This window comes from Myotis brandtii, unplaced genomic scaffold (assembly GCF_000412655.1).
Source record: "Myotis brandtii unplaced genomic scaffold, ASM41265v1 scaffold181, whole genome shotgun sequence".
NCBI lineage: Eukaryota > Metazoa > Chordata > Mammalia > Chiroptera > Vespertilionidae > Myotis > Myotis brandtii.
The window spans coordinates 2,825,502-2,851,130 of record NW_005356712.1 but is presented as its reverse complement, the minus strand read 5'-3'; the positions used below and the strand labels follow the sequence as shown (position 1 = coordinate 2,851,130).

The 25,629-nt window shown below is 48.2% G+C and overlaps 1 protein-coding gene across 4 annotated transcripts in view; it reads right to left on the bottom strand.

Annotated features, from left to right (window-relative positions):
- Positions 1–25,629, bottom strand: part of KSR2 (kinase suppressor of ras 2) — a 265,061-nt gene that overhangs the window by 145,857 nt on the left and 93,575 nt on the right. For all 4 annotated transcript variants that reach the window (XM_005863784.2, XM_005863785.2, XM_014537695.1 and 1 more), the window contains one exon: positions 17,547–18,060. In XM_005863784.2, coding sequence (XP_005863846.1) covers positions 17,547–18,060 — 514 coding nt within the window. The remainder of the gene's footprint in view (positions 1–17,546; positions 18,061–25,629) is intronic.

Genomic DNA, 25,629 nt, shown 5'->3' with positions numbered 1-25,629 from the left:
GGGACATGAGTTGGCTGACAAGCTTGCAATCAAATAAAACCATTCCAGTATCCCGAGTGCTAGGAAAGAAACGCACAGGGTGCTGAGGCAGAGGATGGCAGGGTGGTCAGGAAGGCCTCTCTGAGCAGCTGAAGCTCAGACTGGAAGGATTAGAGGAGTCGGCCATGCAGAGAGGGGGAGTGGAGAGGAGGAAGGTATTCCAGGGAGACAGCAGGCTTTGCAAAGGCCCTGAGGCAGTAAGTGGCTACATGCTCCAGGAACTCACTGAAGACCAATGTGGCTGGAGCTCTCTGGAGAAGGGCTTGGAGAAGGGCATCATGGTTGAGAGGCCAATGGAGATCCAGTGGGAACAGTCACATCAAGGGTGGATGGAGTCAAGCTAGATTTTGGAGGTGGGACTGACACACCTTGCGGATTAGAGAAGTCTGGGCGTGAGAGATCCATGGATCATACAGATCAGAAACTGGAGACTTTGGCTAGACCTCTTCCTTAATTTTTCTTGGCAGGATCTTTCTGAAATTCTCCACGGTTCTCTCTATCCATCATCACCTTAAGCTCTGGCGGAAATGCCCTTTGCTACTTCCCATGATATTCAAAACCGTGGCCAATCCTGCGGTGAGGAAGAAGGCCTGAGGACCCGCCTGCGGCTGGCTATGTGTCACCACGAGGATTCAGCCTGATGATATGGGATCAACGAGACACAAGTGACCACACCCTTCTCTGTTCCTCCCACAACCACCGCTGCCTAGAGGAGCTGAGCTGAGCTCAGGGCCAGGATGTATCTCCATGAGCTACAGGTGAGCCAGCCAGGGCGGGAGGCACTCAGAGCCAGGGTTAGATCATCCACCTCCAGCCTCCCAGGCCCAGAAACAGGCTGCTGGTGGGCTTGTGCCTGTCTCATCCCCATGTGGGTAGTGACCAGACCTCTCCAGCTTGTGCTCTTTAGCAGGAGGTAAGGTAGAAGCCCAAGGCACCTTCAGTATTTGTTCAGCAGCAAAAATCTCATCTCCACTGAAAAGAGGCTCTTGTGCTCTTCTCCAGGAGCCTCAGCCTTGAAGTGATGGCGACTCTTCCCAAGAAAAGATGCAGCCTGGGGGCGGAGTCTCAGGGCGCAGCTGGGAGGCGGGAGAGAGTGGAAGCCATGAAGACCACAAGAACCTCAGAAATACTACTGGCTGGAGGCAGATGCAGGGGCTGCTCCTCCCTGCCCTGCAGCATGGACCCTCTCACCAGCTCCCTCCCAGCCTCACCCCTCCACCTGAAATGGAGCCATGAGCTTGATCTCTGTCTGCTAGAGCGCTCATAGGAGTTGGTGATAAACTGCTGTCCGTTAAAGGTATTAACACAGTGCCCAGCATGTGGAGAGGAATTCTGTCTTCAGGCTGCCTCTCGACTCAAGACGGCAACATCAACTCCAGAATGCCCAGCCTGCTGGCCCGCCAGGAAGGTTCTGGACTTGCCAGCACCACAGTCGAATGAGGCAATTCCTTAAAATAGAGATAGTTCCAGCTACAGATATAGATACAGGAGATAGATAAAGGTGATATTGATCTAGATATAAATGATATAGATATACATGACATAGATGAGATACAGACATAGATAATAGATGATATAGTATAGATACAGATGACATAGAAATGAGAGAGATAGAGAGAGATAGAGATAGAGATAGAGATAGATAGAGAGAGATAGAGAGAGATAGAGATAGAGACAGACAGAGGAGATAGAGAATAGATATAGATATAGAGATAGAGATAGAGATGAGATAGAGATAGAGATAGAGACAGACACACACACACACACACACAGCCTGCTGGTCGCTTCTCTGGGAACCCTTGGGCATGTTAGCTATTATTCTCCAAAAAATATTTCCTAGCCAAGGAAGGGTTAAGAGCAGTGCCTTTGGGACTAAAATTGGAGCAGGAGGGAACGGAGCCTTTCATTGTTTCACTCTATTTTGTATCGCACCAGCACCAATTACCTTTATCATTTAAGACAGGGATAGGTGAGGACAGGAAGAGGAAAAGGGACACCCCAATCACAGCCTTTGCCTCCCTTCCTCCCTTCTGTGAGCCCTGAGGAGCAGGTACTACCTGAGGGGTGAGATGGGGCTGCAACCTGGATGGACAACAGGGGATGGGTCACGGGCACAAACAACTTACTCCGGGAGACTGACTCAACTTCAACTGGGCTCCCTGGATGCCAGCAACCACTGCTTCTAAGTCGGAATTAAATGAGTTCAGCACGGAATTACTTGTGCTGTTTGGGGGCTGAGAGGGCAAATTATTCCCCAATGCTTTATTCCTTCTGCCTTCATTGAAGAGGTCAGGATGATTTGGAGGCAGGATGGGGAAAGCAGCAGCTCTTCATTAGCAAAACCAGCTCTTTAAGTCTGCCTCCAAATGCCTGTTACTGTGCAGAGGGAGGATCTGATCTAAGGTTCTAGTCTCACTGATCTATTATTCCTTTTGGAGCTGCAGGTGGAGCTCTCTCATGAAGCTGCAAATTCTAACACCACACCGTTCTCTGAAGGGAACTTTAACTAATTAAGTGGAACTTTTCCTTTACTCCAACATGTGCCCTGCCTGCTGAGTCCCACGAGGAGAGGCGAGAGAAAAAGCAAAGGAAACCTGGGGGCAGCCTGCACCCATCTGCCCCTAGGGATTAGCTAAGGGGGGACCGATTCTCAGAGCCTGTGGAGGAGAGGGAGGAGGAGAAGGAGGGAGGGTGGAGAAAAGGAGGAGGAAGAGGAGAGAAGGAGGGAGAGGAGGGAAGCGGGCAGCAGGGAAAGAAACACAGAGAATCTACCTTGTGCCTGCACTTCATTGACACCGTTCCAGTTCATGTCTACAGCAGCCTCTGAAGCAGCTATTACGCTCAGAGAGGTTAAGTGACTTGCCCAAGGTCACAGAGCTGCAGGAATCTGAATCCAGTCAGTCTGACCTCTAAGTCCTGTGTCCTGCAGCAGCTGCCTCCGGACTCACACAGGCATCAGCGTCCGAGGGGCCCCGCTATTACCAGTGCTTCCCAACTGGACACAGTTTTGCCCTCCAGGGGATGCTGGGCAATGTCAGGAGACATTTTTTTGTTATCACAACTTGGGGATGGGGTTGCTACTGGCACCTAGAGGCTAGAGGTAAGAGAAGCTGTTAAAGACCCTCCAGTGTACAGGGAAGCCCCCCACCACAGAGAATTCCGTAACCCCAAATGTCAACAGTGTCGCAGTGGAGAAACTCTACACTATGGGGAGAGCACTCGAATCACCCCCATGCACCCTGGCTCTGGCATTCCCCCTGGGAATCTAGAAGTTCCAGCCAGCACACATTTTTTTGCCCAACACCCAGGATTAAAACTCACCTAGTAGTAAGCAAGTATTTGAGGAATTCTTGCCTCTCCGCGTTGCCCCTGGATACATAAATTCTCATCTAAATTCACAGTCACACTCACAATTTCACAGCGCAAGAGAGACATAACTTCCTCATTAAGGGGCGCGTTCTAAGTTTCTCTCCACTGAGATCAGTAAGAATCTGGGCTCCCTTGAAATGATGTGCGGCTGTAATTAACATTAATAAAACACTAAGTCACCCCATGCCAGCTCAGGAGCATCACTGTTGGAGGGTCTATGAGCTACAGACCACGCCTTCCTCCCGCAGCCCCCATGCAAATACAATCAGGAGGACCCTAGAAGGGAACACAGTCCCATTTCAGCGGCCAGGGAACACGGAAGGGCCACAGGAGCACTGGACATGGAGCTCCAAGAAGGAGCTGGAGAAATAACAGCTACAATAACCTACATTTTGTGGGAAGAGCCAGTTTGAGATTTAGTCACTTGTAAACAAAGAATCCTGTCTAATACAAAAGGAAATCAAGTATAGCACCTTTTAAAAGAAATTTACTTTTATAACTTTTAATGCAGTAATTTCTTCTGGGTTAAGAGTATTGTCTAGAGGTGCTGCAAGAATCTTTAATAACTAGGTTATAAAACGGAATAGAAACAGGTTCTTCTCAAGTCACTGGGAATGCACAGAGGTTCATGAGAAGGGCACTTTTTCTAGGACCATTTTGGTGAAATCCGATTGTTTGGGGTCCGTGGAAGTAAAGCTACTGCTCAGCAAACTTCAGACAAGTCACTCCCGTTGAAATAATTCAGAACTGGACTGATGGAGCATCAAATTAATGTGTCCTTCAGGGCTGTATTCTTGTTCTTGTCCGACTACCACCCAGGAAGCCTCCACCTTTACTCTCCAGTCCTGGCCCATGAGGCTGGTGGGTGGCTGGCTCTTGGTCAGTTGGGGGAACTGAGTCACACATGCCTAGCCAGAATTAAGTGTGTGAACATCAACCCTCCAAGCCAGGCTTCCTGCCATGAAGATTAATGAGTGACAACTGTCAATGGCCAGGAGGGGGTTAAAACAAAACAGCCACCCAAACACCTGAGACTGTTTTTAGCCTCTTGAATGCGTAGGCCAACAGCAGCCCTGGCAAAGCACGACACGGTGTGACCACCTCCCTAAGGGAGAGGCCCTGCGTGGGCCCCGTGGGCTTTCTATTTTGGTGGACGTCAAGGAAACACTGATTGAATGATGTGCAGGGTTTTACATTTAGTATGCAAAGGGGTGGCCTGTGCCATAACATCTGGACAGCAGACAAGTTTTATCAGGCTCATATGAGGCTTAAATTTGGATTCATTGGCAACGTTTTTTAAAAATAGAGAAATTTCACACTAAAAATTCCATACTTCTGGCTGCTCTTGATAAACTATAAGTCTGATAGCATCCCCTCTTGAAGGCAAGTTTCTCGCTTTCCCGCCGTCCTCTCTGCTGGCACGCCCTCCCCTCCCCTCCCCTCTCCTCCCCTCCCTGGGTAGACTCTCCCCTCTCTGCAGGGTCAGCCCAGCGGCACCTCCTATGGAAAGCCTCCCCAGGCACTCTGAGGATCGATCTTCAAAAATTGCCCGTGTCCAAACCAACAAAAATTATTATGTGAGTATCTGAGACCCAAGCTGTCTTTAAAGCCTGCGCTTTCTATTTCCATTTTCTCTTTAAAACACAACGTGTTTCGGGGATAGGATTTAGTGTATATCTTTTGTTCCTAATTTTTTAAAAATTTTTTTCAATTGTAGGTTATATTACAAAGTGTCCCCCTGCTATTCCCAGTCCCCACCTGGCACCGTACACAGTTATTACAATACCATTGATCATCTTCCCTGTGCTGGACTTTACATCCCGGGACTATTCTGTAACTACCAACCTGCACTTCTCAATCCCTTCACCTTTTCTACCCAGTCCCCCAACCCCTCTCCCCTCTGGCAGCCCTCAGTCTGTTGTCTGTGTTTATGAGTCTGTTTCTGTTTTGCTTGTTCTTTCATATTGTTCTTTAGATTCCACATATAAATGAAATTAGAATGTAAGTCTTTTAAGCTCTTCCTGGAAATGAGCAGCAATGCCCCCGCGGGTGCCGAGGACTCATACAGGTGCTGATCTACCATTTGCAAATACCAATGGGACTTTTCCTACATAACGATGCAATGCGTAATGTAACCTTCCCCTTGGGCCCTGAAGAGTCACGAGAGCCTAGGTGGCTTTGCTGCTGGCAGCTACACTACCAGCATCATCTCTTTGGGTCATCAGCAAAAAATAGTCTTGCCCCCACCCCGCCATGCAGTTCTGGGCTGCTGGGTGCTCCATGATCTACGTCAAACAGGTGGGGGGTCTGAAGCACAGGACACAGCCAGCGGCGTCGGAGGCACAAGAACATGCCAGGAATAAATGGGAAAATCAGCAGAGACAAGAAACATTTTCAGTCCCTTGTAGGGATGGCTGTTTGCAAGTGTTCAGCCCTAGCTTTGATGAGTCACTCGTTAGAAAAGAAAAAGCATGACCTTTTGTGACTGATTCCAGGAAGACTTGGGGGTGGGTAGTGGGTGGGGGTTTCAGAGTCAACAGAGCCAAAGACACTGGGAGGAATAAGGCCTGGCTGTTAGACAGGATGTCCTCAGGACAAGTGAGAACTATGTTGGGTGAGAAGAACACGAGTGAACAAAAAGAAACAATTAACTTACTTTTTCTCTCCCAATTGCCCTCAGCCAGAGCCCAATGAAAGAGGGGGAGCTGAGAGGGGGGAAAAAACAGAAGAGATGGAGGAGAGGGGGCCAGGGAGCTGATGGGAATCAAGACAGTGTGGCACTGGCATAAAAAACAGAACAGAATGCAGTTGTGAAATAGGCCCACATGATCACGGCTGATTTATATTTGACAAAGATTCCTCATAAGTCAATGGAGAATAGGTGGTCTCTTCAACAAACGGTGCTGGAACAACTGGATACTCATGTGGAAAATAATGAGGTTTGACCCTTACCTCATACCATATGCAAAAATTAATGTGAAGTGGATAATAAACCTATCATAAAAGCTAAAACTGTAATACTTCTAGAAGAAACAGGAGACTATCTTGAAACTTCCAAAGATTTCTTAGACAGGATATAAAAAGCCGTAAACACAAAAGAAAAAAATGTGATTAACAGGACTCCATTAACACTGAGACTGTCAGCTCTTTGAAAGACAACCATACGCAAGTGATAAGGGAAGCTACGATTGAAAGAAACTATCCACAAGACATAATCTGACAAAGGGCCTACCACACAGTTAATAAGAAGATAAGCAATCCAATTAAAAATTAGGCAAAAGACTTGAACAGATAATTGAGAGAGAGAGAGAGAGAGAGAGAGAGAGAAAATGGCCAGTAAATCCACAAAAGGATGTTCAACATCTTTAGTCCTCAGGGAAATGCAATGATTAATTAAATAATGCAAATTAATATAAAACACGGTACCACTTCATACCTACTAGAATAAATAACGTTAGAAGTCTGACAATATCAAGCGATGACAAGGATGCAGAGCAGGGGTCCTCAACCCTGGCACTCCTCATATTTTGGGCTGGATAACTCTTTCCTGGGGGTGGGAGGGGGCTGCTGCATACACTGTAGAATGTTTTGTCGGCATCCTTGGTCTCTACCCTGGTGATAGATGCTAGCAGCACTCTCCTGTACCCCCTCCCCCCAAATTATGACAACCAAAAACATGTCTCCGGACGTTGTCAAATGTCCCCTGGGGACAAAACAGCTCCATGCTGACAACCACTGACTTCTCACACATTGCTGGTGGGGATGTGACATGTACTACCACTCTGGAAAACAGTATAATGATTTATTATAAAGGTAAACAAATAACCTGGCCGGTATGGCTCAGTGATTGAGTGTCCACCTATGAACCAGAAGGTCATGGTTTGATTCCAGTCAGGGCACATGTCAGGGTTGCCGACTCGATCCCCAGTGTGGGGCATGCAGGAGGTAGCCAATCAATGATTCTCTCTCATCATCGATGTTTCTATCTCTCTCTCCCTCTCTCTTTCTCTCTAAAATCAATAAAAATATATTTTTTAAAAATAATAAAGGTAAGCTAATATGCTATGACTTAGGAATTCTACTGCTAGGTATTTACCCAAGAGAAAGGAAAACATTTGTAGATAAAAAATAAGTACATAAAGCCCTGTATGGAATGTTCATAGCAGATTTCATCCCAAGATCCCCAAACTGGAAACACTCTAAAATGCCCATCAATGGACGTGTAGTGAGCCCTAACCCTAGTACTTGTGAATGTGGCCTTATTTAGAAACAGGGTCTTTGCAGATGTGATCAAGTTAAGCTAAGGTCATAATGGATTAGAGTGGGCTCTAACTCTAGTGGCTGGGGTCCTCACAAGAAGAGGAGAGGACATGCAGAGGGAAGAAGGCCCAGTGTAGACAGAGGCAGGGACTGGAATGATGCGGCTACGAGCCCAAAACACCAAGGACTGCTCCGAGTCCCCAGAAGCTAGGAAAGGCAAGAAAGAATTCTCCTCTATCCTGAGAAAGCAAGGCCCAGTCAACACCTTGATTTTGGACTTCTAGCCTCCAGAACATGAGAGAATACATTTCTATGGTTTTAAGCTACCACGTTTGAGGTACTTTGTTGTAGCAGTCCTAAGAAATGAATACAGTAAGGAAGGAATAAACAAACTACTGTGTAGTCACACAATGCAATATCAGTAACACATAGTAACAAAGTAATACAAAAGAATGAACCACTAATCCACACAACATGGATTAATCTCAAAAACATCGTGTTAAGTGAAATAAGCCAATCACAAGTGCGTATAATGCATGATTCCATATACAGGATGTTCCATAAGAGGCCTAAGCTATGGGATAAAAATCAGAATTGTGGTTGCCTTCAAGGAGGCGGATATGATTGGAAAGGAGGCATGAGGGAATTTTCCAGAGTAAATGAGAAATGTTCTCTACCTTTTTTTTTCTTTTCTTTGTTAATTCTTGCCTAAGGATATTTTTTCCATTGATTTTTTTTTTTTGAGTGGAAAAGAGGAAGAGGAGAGGGAGAGAAAGAGAGAGAGAAACATTGATGTGAGAGAGACACATCGATTGGCTGCCTCCAGCAGTTGCCCCAACTGGGCGGGTTGAACCTACAACCCTTTGGTGGGTGGGCCAACACTCTAACCACTGATCCATACCAGCCAGAACGATGTTTTATATCTTGATTGGGGTTGTGGGTACCTGGGGATATATGTTTATCAAAATTCAATGAATTTAAAACCTATGTTTTATATTGTATTAAGTTAATACTGGCTTTTAAAAACTGCCAATAAAGAGGCTAAAGGGAAGAGAGAGGACAGTTGGGAAGCATGTGACCTGCTCACAATGACAAGAGGCAGATGAGGAAAAAGGAGGGAGCAGGCAAAGGGGTCATTGTGAGAAGAAGACCCACTTTGTCCCACCTGCAGCAAGCTCTGTCATTTTGCTACACCTGCACTCACCATGGTTAAGTAAACTCACTAATTCTTCACTGCAGGCCAAGTGCAGAGCTGCTCGCAGCAAATTGGCCCAGGCAGACATCCCAGCTGCTGTCCATTATAACCCGGGACGGAACATTAACTTCTGAGAGGTCCTCTGGCTCCCTGCGAGCCACTCGCCTCCCACACTTCGGGAATATTCTTAAAAACCTAAATGGATAACTGAGAAAAACTCAGAACGCAGTGCCTGGTGAGCAACGCAAGGCCCCCCAGGGCCGCGAAACACTCGGAGCGTGGTCCAGACAGCACCCAGCTCTCAGCTCATGCGATGCTGGGTCCCTAGCCCAGCCAGCTGCAGACACACGAGGTCGCAGGTAGGAAGTAGGGGCCTGAGGCCAAGTCATCTACTGCCCTCCCCCACAGCCAAACCAAAACAAAGGGGTCACAGCAAATGTGGGGAGGGGCCAAAATCTTTAGCTTTGGCACCAGGCAGTCCAGAGTTCAGAAGTTGTTGTAGTAATAAGTTTAGTTAGTATAAGATAGTATAATCAAATTTCATATTTTTTAGAGTGAATTTTAAACTTTACTTAGAAGAGGAACTTAATTTGTGTGTGTGTGTGAGACCCTGATAAGTACCTTGTAACCCCCTGCGTGTGTATCCTGATAATCCCAGAAGGCCACCTGAGCACACTGATATGAGACACTGAAGAAGCCCACCCATGGGGCATAAAAGAAGGACTCTCACAGCAGCAGTCAGACGTTTGTCTGCCCTCCACAGACAGGACGTTCTCCTTCCCCCTGGAAACTGCCGTTTCTGCTCTGCCTCTGAGCCCAGACTGTTGAGGCCTCTCTTCGTGTCAAGAGACCGAGCATTTGCAGCTGCGTATTTCAACGACCTCCGTGTGTCTCTGTCAGCGAGTGTCTCCGGGTGGCCTGCCAAGGACTGAAAGCCATCAGCTCTCTGGTAAATAAACCTGTGTGATTTCTTGCATTGTTTATCCCGTGTCTTCTCTCTTCTTAGTTTTTCGTTAAGCTCGGCCATATTAATTAATAGTAAGTACCCTTTGACGTCTGTATTGGTATATCCAAATGAGGCGCTCTGGGTCACCTGTGCATACGTTCCTATAGAAATTGGAACAGAGGTCAAGACTGCTTCCTTCATTTCCAAGTGGGAAAAATGCTAACTGGTGCTGAGATGCAGGTATGCAAGGAACTGTTGCTCAATAAATGCTGGCTTCCTTTTGTGAAATGCAGGCAACGCCTTGATGTTGAGTTGGCAACTTTACATTTCACATGAATTATATTCCTTGCTCACAAAGAAGTTCCCTACTGGAGACATCGTCTTCACGACAGCCCTTGAAGGAGGGTGGTGCTGCTCTGCCGGTCCCTGGGACTCAGCTGAGCAAGTGGAAGAGCCCCCCTCGCCTGCAGACCTCTTGCAGCAGCTCCAGGAAGGGGCCCCACACATTCACATTCAGGGCTGCGCCTGCCAGGGGTAAACACTGCTTGCATACAGTGTGTGTTGTGATGTTCACAATCTGAATTCTGAGAGAGGACAATTCTAAGAGATTTGTCCAAAAGCACAGTAAGGAACGCTTCCCCTGGCACCAGCCAGGTGCTTCCACATGACCCTGCCCGGCAGGTCTTCAGCAGGGACACTGTCTCTTGTCACTATTCCTGCTCTACACAAGTGTACCTGGGCATGGGTCCTCCCTGTGTAGCTTCTTTCATGTTCACTCTGTAATAGAGAGAGAACTAGACTGACAGCCTGGGGGTGGAGGGGGGGGAAAGGTGGTTTCTAATGCTGAGGTGGAGAATCATTCATTCATTCATTCATTCACTCACTCACTCATTCCTCCAGCAAACATTCACTGAGCCTTCAACTATGTACCCAGAGCTGTTAAGCACACAATGGACAGAGAAGTATAAGATAGCATTCCTACCCTCAAAGAATTCACAACCCAGAAACACAGTAGGGACTCAAAACCTGCTGGATGCACAAGTGACAGGCACAACAACCACAGAGACATCCTGGGGTACATAGTCATAAGTCCTGCCACTGGGTCAGATCTGTATCACATTTGCCACCGATCAGCTAAGGACAGGATTCCTCAGGCATTTTCTGAAAGGGCCAGGTAGTGAATCCTTTAGGATCTACCAAGCATAGTCTCGATTGCAAGGACAACAATAGACAGTCCATGAGCGAGTGTCACTGTTCCAATAAAACTTTATTTACAAAAACAGGTGGTGGGCCGGATTTGGGAAGATGTAATCCTACTTGGTTTCTTCACTACAACAGAGAGATGGTGATACCAGCTACTTAGTGAGTTGTAGAAGTTGATACTACATGTAAAATGTTTGGTACCATGCCCGTAGCATGGTAAGGACTCGATAAATGTTGGCTGTTTCCACCATTGTTATTCATTTCACCACAGTATGGAAACAGAAATATGGAGGCAGAGTTGGAAAGGAGTGGAGGGTCAGTTTGATGTGAGGAAAACCATAGCCAATTTAACTGAGAGCCTCTCTCAATTTAGCCATCAGAACAAGGACAAGGACAAAGCCCTCCTAGCTGCCTCCCAGGGCTGAGTTGCTGTCCAAAAAGCTCTCCTTTCAAAGATGGGGAAATTCTCAAGTCCTCATAGTACAGTCCTCAAATTCTCAAGTTCTACAAAACAGAGGGTGTAAGGAAAGGAGTCTGTACCTTCCCTGGGCAAAGAACATGTTTCTTAGATAGTCCCCCGTCATATTCACTGAAAACAAAATGTTAAGTCTCAACATCTTGGGAAGTGAAATCCAAGCTGGTGCCAACCTCAGGTGACATCCCGACACAGGTCCCCATCCACCCGGCTGCTTGCCGCCCGCTCAGTGGTTAAAGCCCAGGTTGGTGCGCAGGCATCTTCTCCCCCTGGGCCTGCGGCAGCAGCCCGCCCCTGAAAGGTCATCTCTCCAATGTACAAAGTGTGACCCTGAGACCCGAGCAGGGCTGGAAGATACGCCTGCCCGGTGACTACTTCCTGAAAACCATAAGGCACCTAGAAGATTCATCTCGCCTGCTCCCCTTACCTCTCCTGGGAACCAGGCCATGGTGGAAGGGCCTGGAGAGCTGTTACTAGTTTTATTCTTCCTCTATTCGTTCAGGTTGATAAATGCCTCCAGCCTGAGGGGAGCAGGAGGGGGAGGGAGGTGAGCTGGAGAGCTCTCAGCAGCCACCAGACAGCCCCGGGCCACACTCAAGTTAAATTGCCGAGCCCCACAGGCCCTCCCCCACCAGCTGTAGGTCAGGAGGCCATGGGAGGTGACGCAGGCAGGGGAAGGAGCAGCCCTGGGAGGTGCCATCCTTCCCGCCAGCGCAGACGGCAGAGCCCCCACTGACTTCTGCTTGCTGGGTCGCCGGAGCCACACTCTCCTGCGTCCTGGGAGGCAGCACTGCATACTTGGAAGAATTAATTAATAGAAAACAGGAACAAAAGGGCTCAGAGCAACTGGACTGAGGCCTTGAGGCCAAAATGCATCGCATCGGCAAAATGACACGTGACAGGTCACACCTCTCCAGGAGAGAGCCCTTCCTGAGGCCCCCTGTCCTCAGGATAAACTCCAAACTGCCCAGCAGCTCCTCCTCTGCACCCCTCACCACTCCACAAATGCGCTCAGGCTCCGAGTCGAGCCCACGGCCATGTTCAGCGCCCAGCCTGCTGTTCTCCTGCTGCCTGCTCTTCCCTCTCTTCACCCGCCAACACCACCCACTGCAGGTCCCTTCTTAGGTCCAGTGCTGGCAAACTACAGCGGCCCAAAGGCCGAATCAGCCCACTTGTTTCTATAAATAAAGATTTCCAGGAGGAGCCTGGCCAGTGTGGCGCAGTTGGTTGGGCACTGTCCCATGCACCGAAAGGTTGCTGGTTCAATTCCAGGTCAGGGCACATGCCGGGGTTCAGGGCTTGATCTCTGGTAAGGGTGTGTAGGAGGCAGCCAATCCATCAATGTTTCTCTCTCTCTCCTCCCTTCCTTTCTCTCTAAAAATCAATAAAAATATTTTTAAAGGCTGTATTGGAAGACCACTGTGCCCATTCATTTGCATATCCCTTATGGCTGGTTTCACTTACAACCTCAGGGTTGGGTGGATGCAAGAGAGGCGGCAGGATGGCAGGCCCCAGTGCTATTTACTCCCTGGTTTCTTACAGGACACGTTTTCTGGCCCGTCTTAGAGGACGGGTCCTCCAGGAAGCTGTCCCCGGCTCCCTGGGATGTTTTACGTGATCCTCATCGGGCTCCTGCAGCCCTAGCCTTACTTTCTCTGCTGCAGGCCTTTCCCCACTGAGTTATACTAGTTAACTGATGTTTTCAGCCTGATTCCTCTACACCCTGAACTCCAGGCCCCTCACACAGACCCTGCTCGTCAAAGCACTAAAAAGCAAGTTTGCAGAATGAACGAACAAGCCATCGAGTGTTTTTTTGCTGCTGGACTGCAGAGCCTAATAAAACCACTAAACAGAGCACAACTCCTTCAGGCAGCTAACGCCTCACGGGGGAGTGTGCACAGCAGCATTGTGTCTCTGGGACAGACAGAGAGCAGGGAAGGCCCAAGAATGAGCCGCCCAGCGAACAAAGGAGCCTCAAATATGTCCTGGAGGAGTAACTGCTCCCAGACCAAACGCAGGGGAGAAGAGAGGACAGGCAGGGCTCAGACTCTCCCAAATTGGGACTCGGACTCGAACTCGCAATCTTATTGATGCTTCCAAGGTAGACCCCTCCTTGTCCTGCTCCGCACACCTTACTGTTCTAATCTCCTGACTTAGCATTCTTTCCTTCTCTGTTGTAAACTCCTGGGAAGCCGGTCATTTGCCCACCAGAGAATCCCTGTAGGACTTGGTAAAAATGTATGATGAATGAATGAATGAGACAGACTCAACCATCAAATCCTTCCATCAGGCATAATGTGGTACAGAGAGCCAGGTGGGGCCCGGTTTCATTCTGGGTGGGCCCAGGACCCGCCCCTGCCCCAGTGGCGACCCTAGAGGTGCCCTATTTAACAACAATCAATCATGACTGTTTCGTGGCTACTGTCTTGTGGCTATCTTACGCCTGGCATGCTGAGGCCACACACTTGGCTTTGAATAGTTTGCTCATCTCGGCCTCCAGTTTCTGGAGGCATTTCTGGGGTCTCAGCTGTCCCCAACCTTGTTCCTGTCCTCTGTCTTGGCTTTCAAAGGCCTCACGTACTGCCCGTCTCCGTGTGACTGCTCCACCCCATGCTGATATCATGCCCTCATCCCGGTCCCCATTATCTTAAATCAAAGTGCTGGGCAGCTGCCCCCGATGACTCAAGCCACTGTCAGGAGCCAATGCACAGTGGAGAGGTTGGCCCTGGGAGGAATGTTTCTATCTCCCCATTTATCACACTAAGAAGTTGGTTTCAAATTCTATCAAATAAGTCAAAAATCAAGACAGAGAACAGTGCCTTCTCTTTGTCTTTTCCAGAAGTGGCACCACCCTCTATAGCGAATAGATTTCGGGCATTTAATCTGGCAACCAAGTGACACTGACTCCCAGAAGGCTGGCGCCTGCCAGTGGGGTGGGGGGGAGATAAGAAATATGCCTCTGATTTATCGTCATAGAGAAGAAACAGCATGTGGCCAGGTGGCTGCTGAATTTCCCCAGAGCAGGGGTCCTCAAACTTTTTAAACAGGGGGCCAGTTCACTGTCCCTCAGACCGTTGGAGGGCCGGACTAGTTTAAAAAAAAAAACTATGAACAAATTCCTATGCACACTGCACATATCTTATTTTGAAGTAAAAAAAAACAAAACGGGAACAAATACAATATTTGTATTTGCATGTGCCCCGCGAGCCGTAGTTTGAGGACCCCTGTACTAAATAATGATTGGGTTACCAGTGAGATCAAAGAAGAAATTAAAAACACCCTGGAAACTAATGACAATAAAAGCACAACAATCCAAAATCTATGGGACACACGAGCCACATGTGGCTCTTTGGCCCCTTGAGTGCGGCTCTTCCACAAAATACCACATGCGGGCGCACCTACAGTGCGATTGAAACTTCGTGGCCCATGCGCAGAAGTCGGTTTTCAGCCTGGGCGAGTCTATTTTGAAGAAGTACTGTTTATATTTGGCTCTGTTGACTAATGAGTTTGCCGACCACTGCCCTAGACCAATGGTTCTCAACCTTCTGGCCCTTTAAATACAGTTCCTCATGTTGTGACCCAACCATAAAATTATTTTTGTTGCTACTTCATAACTGTCATGTTGCTACTGTTATGAATCGTAATATAAATATCTGATATGCAGGATGGTCTTAGGCGACCCCTGTGAAAGGGTCGTTTGACCGCCAAAGGGGTCGCGACCCACAGGTTGTTCCTTTGGAACAGAAGGAGGAATGGCCGGCCTTAGATGTGCCAGACGTGCCAAGCCTGCCTTCGGTCATTTGAATCAGGTCAGACTGGGTATTGGAGTTTCTCCCCATCCTCTCTGCCCAGCCTACTCAAACACATCCACGAGATCCCATTGCAATGGCACCCAATGTCACTTACTTCTCTCCTTGACACCGTTCCCTTCTGCTCAGAGGAAAAGAAACCCTTGACTATTCCAAAATGTGATCAAATGTGTAAACTTGACATCTTTCTTTACACTGGTGCCTTTCACACTGACCAGGGGATTTGCCTCCACACTCCTTTCTGTATCCCAGTGCCTGGTCCATGTAGGGAAACACCGATTGGTTTCCTCCTGTATGTGCCCCAACCGGGGACGGAACCCGAAACCTAGGTATGAGCCCTGACTGGGAATCAAACCCACCACCTTTTTGGTGGATGCTCCAACCAACTGAGCAACCCGGCTGGGGCTCCACCAACAAATCTTTTAATTTAGTAAAAATGTGTGCACACAGCTATGTATAGAGGTGAATGCAATCATATTAATTGGGTTCCTCCAAAACCAGACCCTGGGAGAGGTTTTGGGGTGCAAGTTGTATATTTGGGAGGTGGTCCCGGGAAGCATGACAACGTGGAGAGGTGAGGCAGGGAAGGAAGCAAAGCCCATAAAGGAGGCGTCATGGAAGGTCTTGCAGCCGCAGGCAATGCATCCCAATAGGACCCAGGCGAGGCAAGGCCATTTCCTTTTTGGAGTGCTGGTCACAGCCCACTAAAATGATGGCGCCATCCATGAATGAGCCATGATCACAGATTTAAAAGCACGAATGTATTCCAACCCCTTTGGTTCACAGATGAGAAAGCTAAGCCGTGGAGAGATTAAGTCAAAGGTCACAAGGCTACTTCCTGGCAGAACCAGGATGTAAATGCTGGCTGTTGTTATCAGTCTACTTATTAGAACTCAACTCAACTAATGTCTCTCTATAAGCCCTTCATTCATCTCCCTGGTTAGAATCCCTCTCCAGCCCTGCTCCCCCGGCCCACACAGTCCAGGCACCACTGACTCTATCTTGCATCTTTTTTAACATCTAACGTTCAGGTGCCCTCGTGTCCCTGTGGATATGGTGGCGTGGTCCCAGGCCAAGTAGTCACATGGCATCGTCCACACCACCAAACTGACCACTCCACCGCTCTCCTCTGCTGGCTCCTTGCCACGAAGCTTGGCAGCCTTGGGAGGTGTGCCCGGGGAGGACCTTCCTTGAGGAAGTGTAGAGCTTGCTAAACTGAACAGAAGAACTCTGATGGGCAAAGTTGAACTTAACCTGAATCTTGATACACAATTTCAAGAAACACTGAAGGTCAGCCCAATCGATTTGGCAGACCAGGAGGAAGTGGGCAATTCAGCCCAATAAATCCCACAGGGGTCCAAAGAAAGGCTGATGTTTAAAGTGTGGTCCTGGCATGAAGACAGACACACAGACCAATGGAAGAGAATCAAGAGCCCAGAAATAAACCCACATATGTGTATGGTCAACTAACATTTTGACAAGGAAGCTGAGCAGGCCAGGACATGCATCTTAGTTACAACACTAAGCATGTCCCTTGCACAGGGTGGGCCAAGGGCTGACCTGGACAATAGCCCCTCGCCCGTGTGGCCATTCCACACTTGAAAGGATGGCAATCCAAATCGAGGTCAGCAGGAAGCATAAAATATACACTGGATTTCGAACATATGGTGGGAAAAAAGACAGCAAAATGCCTCCGGACTCTACACTGCAGTGACAACATTTTGATATAATGGGCTACATAACACATATTTTGGAAATGCCTAGCCCTTGTTTATTTTCACTCTTTTGAATGTGGCCACTAGAAAACATTGTATTGCCTGTGACATTCACATCCTATTTCTAGGGGTAACTCTAAGGTAGACCCCCCAGAAGTTGGCAAACTTCCCCAGCAAGGACCCCGTGGTCAGTATCTATGGCTTTGCGGGCCATACTCAACACCGCCATCATGGTGGGGGAGCAGCCAGGGACAATACATATGAACCTGACTTTGTGGCCAGAGATTCATATCTGACCCCCAAACTAGTTTGCAGACCCCTACTTTAGGACAGTAATAGTATTCAGAAGGGTCATTTCTGGAAAATTCCACTCTATTTTCTCATGGATCTTTCATTCAACTGGAGGAGGGAAACATAAGTCTGTTCAGGCTTCCCTGAGTTGGGCAGGTCCTGGGCCTCAAGGCAGGCAGCCCTCCACCACCCGCCTCTCACAGCCCCGGGCTCAGCTGCCCCAGGGCACCCACCATGCACTCACTTGGGTGTGTGGGCCTCGTCCACGCGGTGGCCCAGCTGGAATTCGTGGGACTTGCTCCGATGCAGGGCCGTGAACCCCGGGAGCAAGTGGATCAGCTTCCGGGAGGAGGGCGGTGGGGTCCCTGGGGGCTTCAGCTTGTTCTTCCTCCTCATGGGTGGCGTGCCTGGCGGGGTCACGGTGGTGACGATATTGGGGGTGCGTGGCGGGGTGCGGACTGCATGCCGCTGCCGGGGCGACGGGGGCAGGGAACGGTGGCCTGATTCCAGGGGCGGTGGCGGGCAGAGGCCCGGGTAGGTGTCCACGGTGAGCCTGTCCACTTGGGTATACACAGGGGCCCCAGGGGTGGGGCTGGCGTGACAGTAGAGCTGGGCGCACTTGGACTGCACCCTGGGGCTCTGGGAGAGGTGGGTGCGGATCCATGGCGTCGGCTCTGGGGCACACACTGGGCTGTTCTCCTTCCCCGTCTCCGTGGTGGGCCACTGGATGGTCCAGTCTTGTTTGGAAAGGTTGCCGCCTGAGTTGTAACAAAGAAGCAGAGAACAAAACAGGTGTGTTACACTCTCTGTACTTATGCATATGTGCACATTACACTGTATACACACTACACATGTGATAGCATATGCACACTACACTGTATTTGCTCAAGGAATACAAGCTTATTGTCCAATTAACATACGTAAAACCTGTTTAAGAAAGTAAAAATATTTTTTAAGTTATCTTCATAATACACTGCATTCCAAGGCCACAAAGAAGCAACTAGGACATTGTCACTAACTCTATCTCTTGCCCTCCCTGGGTGAAATGGAAGAATGTGTGATAGGAACTCAGAGAAATCTGGCTTAGAACTCTGGCTCCAACAATGACAGTTCTGTGGCTTTGGGCAAGTTACTTGACCTCTCTGAGCCTCAGTTTTGAGGTCTGTAAAATGAGAATGATCATGGCTCCTTTGGAGGGTGCAATGTATCCACTCACTCATCCAAGTGTTTCATAGACATGTGAACACCTCTCAGGTACCAGGCATTATTCTAGGAACCGGGACAGAGCAATGAATGAAAAAGACCCAAGTCGCTGTCCTTGCAGAGCTTGCATACTTTGTGGAGTAACAGGGGAGAAAAGGGGATAAACAAATAAATGACACAGATAAAATCTATATATATAAAAGCCTAATATGCAAAGTGTCCCCTCGGGAGTTTGACCGACCAGGAGTTCGATTGCTCACTATGACGTGCGCTGACCACCAGGGGGCGGCATGGAATGAAGGAAGGCCCTGGCCAGCAGCTGGCAGCCACTAGGGACCCTACCCATGCACGAATTTCGTGCACCGGGCCTCTAATATTATCTATAAGATGCCATGTACAATACATTATCTGTGATTGTCAGTGACAATAAGTGCAATAATGGGAAAGAAAGCAGGGCTTGGAACACACACACACACACACAAAACAATGCTGGGGAGTCCCTTCAGTCAGCAGAGAATGAGGAAGTGACAGTGGGCATCTGAGCAAATATCAGAGTGAAGTAAGGAGCACACAATGAGATAAAGTGAGTGAAGCCGTCAGCTCAGAGCCTGGACCAGCACGATGATGCAGGCAAGTAGGCAGGTGATTGAGGTCGCTGGAGACATCTATTCTGGGTGCCTGGGACTCATCCAATTTGCTCCCCAGCCATTCACTTTGCTTACCTTACCTGCCCTGTAAAGTAGGTGCTATTGATTCATTTTATAAATGAGTGTGAATAAGTGATAGGACTTGGCTAAAACCTCTTCCAGGGTAGTCACCTATAGGTAAGCTGGGCCCACTGCCCCCCCTTCGCCTACAGTTGTTCACACACACACACACACACACACCTCCACTAGATTCAAGGAAGCACCGAGTTGCCCCCAAGTATCCCCGTCCTGAAGTTGTTTCAAATTAACTTGCCCCGATGAACAGAGAGGAAGAAAGGCTTTACCCCGCCCAGTTCCCATCACCATCAAATCCTCACCTCTCCATGCCTCCATTTCAAAATGAGAAGTTTGGGGATGAAGAGGCAAAGAGCCTCATCATCGTCCCACTGCCAGCTGCTCCGCTGGCGGGGCCTCCACTCCTCCCTCCGAAGGCTGCTGCGGATGGACTGCATTATATCAACTCTTCCCTGCTGCTTTTGATCCCCTTTTTAATAGAGTCTTGGGGAAAAGGGTAATTTTTCATTTTAAATAGGGGAGGTGTGTACCAAGGTGTTTGGAGGGTTATTAATCGCAACCCTTGCTATCTTGTCATCCATTTCTGCAAAACCATTTTATTTCAAGTCTTGAGCTGGGCGGGGAGAAGGGAATAGATTTTAAGGTGTGAAAGGTCTGGGGATTGATGAAAGACATTTCAAGATGCAGGGGGTTTTCTTTTGATATTCTCTAGGAAGGGACTAAGAAATAAAAGACATTTTCAAGGAAGGAAATGATTTCAAAAAGTCTAGGCAAGTGTCTAACTTCTTCATCCCTTCCCATTAAAATGCTATAAACAGGCCAATGCATGACTCAGAATTCGTCAGAATTTCAGAGCCAGCCTTGGATGCACATGCGCTTTAGCCCTTCAAAGGCAGGATTGGCAAAGAGACTACTGTTCAGAATCGCCACTGCTTGCAACTTCCGTGAATATTTCAAAGCCCTTGTTAGTTTAATCCTCCAAGCTTTCCAGAGAGAATTAGATGTTGGTTGAATATACTAGACTGAAGTTACTGATGAAACAAAAAAAGTAAGTTTTTATTTTAATCCTCATAATTTTGTAGCAAGAAATGGAACTTTTGGATGCTGTTTGAAAATGTTTAAATACTAGTAGAGTCACTGGTTATGCAAAAAAATCATAGTAAGAACAATTATTATTCACACAAATAATAGTTACTGTTTATTGAGCATTTACTATGTACCAGATAGTCTTCTAAGTATTTTACATGCATCACTTTCCATTGTCCTCCTGAGACCCTATGAAGAAAACTCTGCTATTGTCTCCATTTTACAGTGGAGGAAACAAAGGATGACCTAAGACACTGAACTGCCCACGATCACACAGCAGGTAAGAGTGCGGCTTACAATCCAGGCGTGTACCCCTCACCACCACGGCTCTCTCGGGAGCCCCCATCTCCCTCAAAAGCCCTGGAAAGTCTGAACTCTTTCCCACAGACCTTCAGATCACCACCAGAAACAACGCTCTGACCCTCCAAAAGTCAAATAGGACACTGGTTTCAGCCATAATCCTTGCAAGGGTAAGATCTGAAATCCAGGAAGAATTTTCAAGTTTCTAGTGTGTATGATTGCAAAAAGAAGTAAGTATGGACAGATGAAAAACACACAGTTGTCAAAGCAATTCAACATTGTCCAGAATCTTAACCTAAGACCTCATGAATGAGCTCGGCATCCAGCCAAACCCTGGGTCCCTCTGGGCACTGTCCCTCCCTCAGAATGTCCCCAAGTCGAACTAAACAAGTGTACTGACCCCAGCCTTTGCAGGTCAGTCACCTGGGAGATGGGATGGGGCAGAGACCATGGGTTCTGACCTGGTAATCCTTCCCAGGTCCTGCCTACAAGGCATTTGCGATTTTACTCCCCACCACGAGATCTGGCCCGATTAACCTTTAGTCACTAACTTTAGGGTAGGTAGCTTTTCTGTTTTAACAAAGCTCTTTTTTTTCTAATTTATTTTTTATTGAGATGAAATCCACGTTAACCATTTTAAAGTGCTGAATTCAGTGGCATTTAGTACGTTTATAATGCTGTCTCTATCAATTTCAAAATATTTTCATCAATCCCCAAAGAAAAGACCACACCTACCAAGCAGTCATTCCTCATTCCCTCTTTCTCCCAGCAACCACTAACCTGTTGCCCGTCTCTATGGATTCACCTACTCTGAATACTTCATACAAGTGGAATCACACAATGTGTGCTCTTTCGTGATGGCTTCTTTAAAAAAATATGTTTTTACTTATTTTAGAGAGGGAGGGAGGGAGAAGGATAGAAAGAAACATCTATGAGAGAGAGACATCCATCAGCTGCCTCCCACATGCCCCCCACTGGGGATTGAGCCCTCAATCCAGGCATGTGCCCTGACTGGGATTTGAACAGGGACCTCTTGGTTCATGGATTGATGTTCAACCACTGAGCCACGCCGGCTGGCTGGTTGGCTTCTTTCACCTTGCAAAGTGTTTTCAAGGTTCATCCATGTTACATCCTGGATCAGAATCTCGTCCCTTGGCTGAGTAATATTCCGTGATGTGGTTAGATCACATGTTGTGTATCCATTCATCAGCTCATAGACATTTAGGTTGTTCCCACCTTTTGGCTATTAAGAACATTTGCATACAAGTATTTGTTTGAACAACTGTTTTTCGATTCTTTGGGGTGTATACCTAGAAGTAGACTTGCTGGACCACATATTCATTCATGTTTAACCTTCTGAGAAACCACCAAACTGTTTCCCACTGTGGCTGAGCCATTCTACATTCCCACCAGCACTGCACTCCATCCAGGCAGCAAGGGTCCCAAGAGAAAACCCACCCATCGCTTAGGGATGAGGCCAATGTTATGTGGACCATGTGAGGGGAATCCACGGGTTTTTTTCTGTCCTTTCTCTCACCATTTCACCCCAAGGACAGGATCAGTCATTCAGACTGTGCAGTGGGACAGAAAAGCTAAACTCCAATTGAAACCCCCCGCCCCCATCTTTTGGGCCGGAAGAACAGAAGAGGGGACCAGAGAATGGGGAAAATACCCCCTAAAGAAAAGAGCTGGAGAAGGGGGTCCCTAATTCTGTGTGTGCCATGATACACTGGCTTTGAACAAACCCAAAGCAGCACACAGAAAATTGTGAAAAATGATCTGGCCCGGGACCGCCTCCCACAGAAGGCAAGACGGATGTGCAGTCTGACCTAACCAGATTGGTGGCTTCAAAAATCCAAACGAACAAGCAAAAATCAATATTCTCCAAAGGAGACCCAGAATCCCGCAACAAATATTCCAAATGCCCAGGAGATACTCCCAAACCACCGTCATGCTTTAGGACACCCATAATGTAAAGCAGTGGTTCTCAACCTTCCTAATGCCGCGACCCTTTAATACAGTTTCTCATGTTGTGGTGACCCCCAACCATAAAATTATTTTCATTGCTACTTCATAACTGTAATGTTGCTACTGTTATGAATCGTAATATAAATATCTGATATGCAGGATGGTCTTAGGCGACCCCTGTGAAAGGGTTGTTCGACCCCCAAAGGGGTCATGACCCACAGGTTGAGAACCGCTGAAAAGGAAGAAGAGTGAAACGCAGACCAAAGTAGGCTCTTAATGAACGATAGCATTACCTTTGCTCCACTTGCTCTGAGATTTAAAAAGGAAACAATGTCTGGTGGATTGCTTTTCCCCAAGGAGAGAAGTGTTCCAACCACATGAGACGCGCAGTCTTCCTGAACACCAACCACAATGCCCACGTCTTCATACGGAGCTCAGTGTGAAAACCCAGCCTCCCCACCGCCCCCCGCCATCGAGTCTCTATACTAAGGCTGACTGTAATGATATAAAATAGCAAATAAAATTAGGAAACTAAAATAAATGGGCTTTCATTATGTACATCAGCTCTGGGCTCGATCATCCAGCATCCTTCCCTAACCAGCTTACCTGGGTTGGTCCTCACTGCTTGTTATTCTCCGTCACTGCCTTCCCATGGAGCACAAGTTAAAATGTGTATGCACCTGGTTTTCTCCATTTATTGTTGCTCTCCTCCCCTCCCTATCGACTGCAAGGTCTGTGTGGATCACATTGGTCTTGTCCAGCCTGGGCTCTGTAGCACACGTAGAGAGATGCCTGGCACGCAGTGGGCATCCAAAGATGTTGGAACGAACGAAGAAATGAATGAATGAGAGAAAGGAAGCCAAGCGATCAGTTCATTAGTCAAAGTAAAGTGCAAAGATCGATTAGGAAGGGAAGGGTATGCAAACCACATGGGCAGGCACAGCAGGAGCTTTCCGGTGAGCAGAACTACTAGACGTCACCAGAGCAGACTAGTGAGGAAGAGTGCGATCCCCCCAGAGCTTCATGGAAAGGTTTGGACAACTACCTGCCGAGACATGTGCAATGAGGAGAAGCGATGGCAGAAGATTCTTGAAACATCTGTCAGCTTTGTAATCACCTCTGTGAAAGGAGCCATTTTAAAGAACAATGTCCCAGTAGTTCACCAACTTCACAAGGCAGACCCTCTCTATAGGATGAAACTGGGAAAGAGAAGTCTTGGGAAGAGATTGAGAATAGACAGCGATCTTTCTGCTTGAAGCTCGACCAAGGGATCTCAGAGTTGAGCACGTCCCTACATTCCCCAAACCCCGGCTCTCAAACAAACAAACAAATAAATAAATGGTCAAGACCCCCATCGCAGTCTGTCCCACTACACCTCCCAGGTGCCTGTACTGTGATGCAACGTTGTGTCTCCCTAATAAACTGTTCCCTGTTTCTCTATGGACCAGAATCACCTTTTCCAGATCTCTCTCAACGCTTCTCTCCAACCCCAAACAATAAGTTGCACAGCTCGGTGTCGCAGTAAGTGGCCCCTGTATAGATATGTGCAGCTTATCAAAGGGGCAGGACCTGACGCTCCCTCGCTAAGACACAAGGAGGAGAAGAGGCCCTGCACAGAGCCAGTGACACTCCGTGCAGCACCTTGACAGGCACCTACCATCCGTACCCCATATGCACAGAACACTGCCAAGCGGACTGTGGAAGCACCCATCCCAGAGATCCTTGCAGGGCAAATGGGACCCTGCGTGGAGAGTGCTCGGCACTGGGCCTGGCTCAGCACAACCTCCACCAAGGCTGCTGTTATTAGGAATCTCGGCCACTTTAATCAGATGAGCAGCCTGTCCCAGCCCCTTGGCCCCAGATCCTGGGGCTTTGTCCCCCTGTCTGACTCACTCTGCTCCCTTTGCTTGTTTTTGGATGCTGTTTGGCCACTACTTCTCCAGAGCTGGAATATGTCAGAATGTGACTGATGCACCCAATTGTAAAAATAACCAGTTATTTTTATGTTGAGCGCATCATCCCTAAAAATAACCGGGTGTCTTAGAAGTGAAGGCGCCACAGCAAATGTTGGGTTGCATCAGGTGCGTGCACACTCACAACACTCACAACACCACACGCACGCACACCATGGTCACTTTAGATAGGATGGAAAGCCCTGGCCAGTGTGTTCAATGGTTAGAGCATCGGTCTGTGCACTGAAGGGTCTCTCTGGTTCCACTCCTGGTCAAAGGCACATACCTGGGTTGCGGATTCCCTCCTCACCCCTGGTTGGGGAGCATGCAGGAGGCAGCTGGTAGCAACCAGTCAATGTGTCTCTCTCACATTGATGTCTCACTCTCTCTCGCTCTCGCTCTCTCTCTTTCTGTCTCTCCCTCTCACTCTCTCTGAAAAGAAATTTAAAAAATATCCTCAGGTGAGGATTAACAAAAATAAATAAGGTGGGATAGGAAGGGCTTCAATCAGGGAGGGGTGGGTGGGGGTTGACGGCTCCTCCTTCATTCTCATCATCGCCAGAGGATGATGGTGACATTGTATGGACGGTTCTTGTCAGGAGGCAGCTCCTCGGGGACAGGGATGGAAGGGGCCACTCCCACAGCCTCAGAGCCCTGCAGGCTAACAGGTATCCCCGCATCCCCCATTCCAAGCAGGTGTCATGCTTCCTTCTGTTAGCAGAGAGATGGCCCCCAGACATGTCGTCCTGATTTGCATCAGCAAGGGACACCCATTCATCATTCCTCAGCCGCAGGAGACTCTGTCCCTTGCCTTTGAACGCACCCGGGAAGCTTGTTTCTACCCCTTACACTCCAGGGACTACAGGCATAAGGTTCAAAAACCTCTATCTTTTTCGGATATCAGCACTGTCATCCTTCTAGAGCCATCACCCCACCCTGCCTCCTCGAGACAGCCACTCTGGAAAACGATGTCACCTTTCACAGGAAGATCCCCTGCCAAAAGGAACAGGCTGGCACACCAGGAGAACACGACGAGGTTTCGACTGTCCCTACATGTGATGCTCTGGGAGCAATTCGGACTCTTCACAGATGCCTC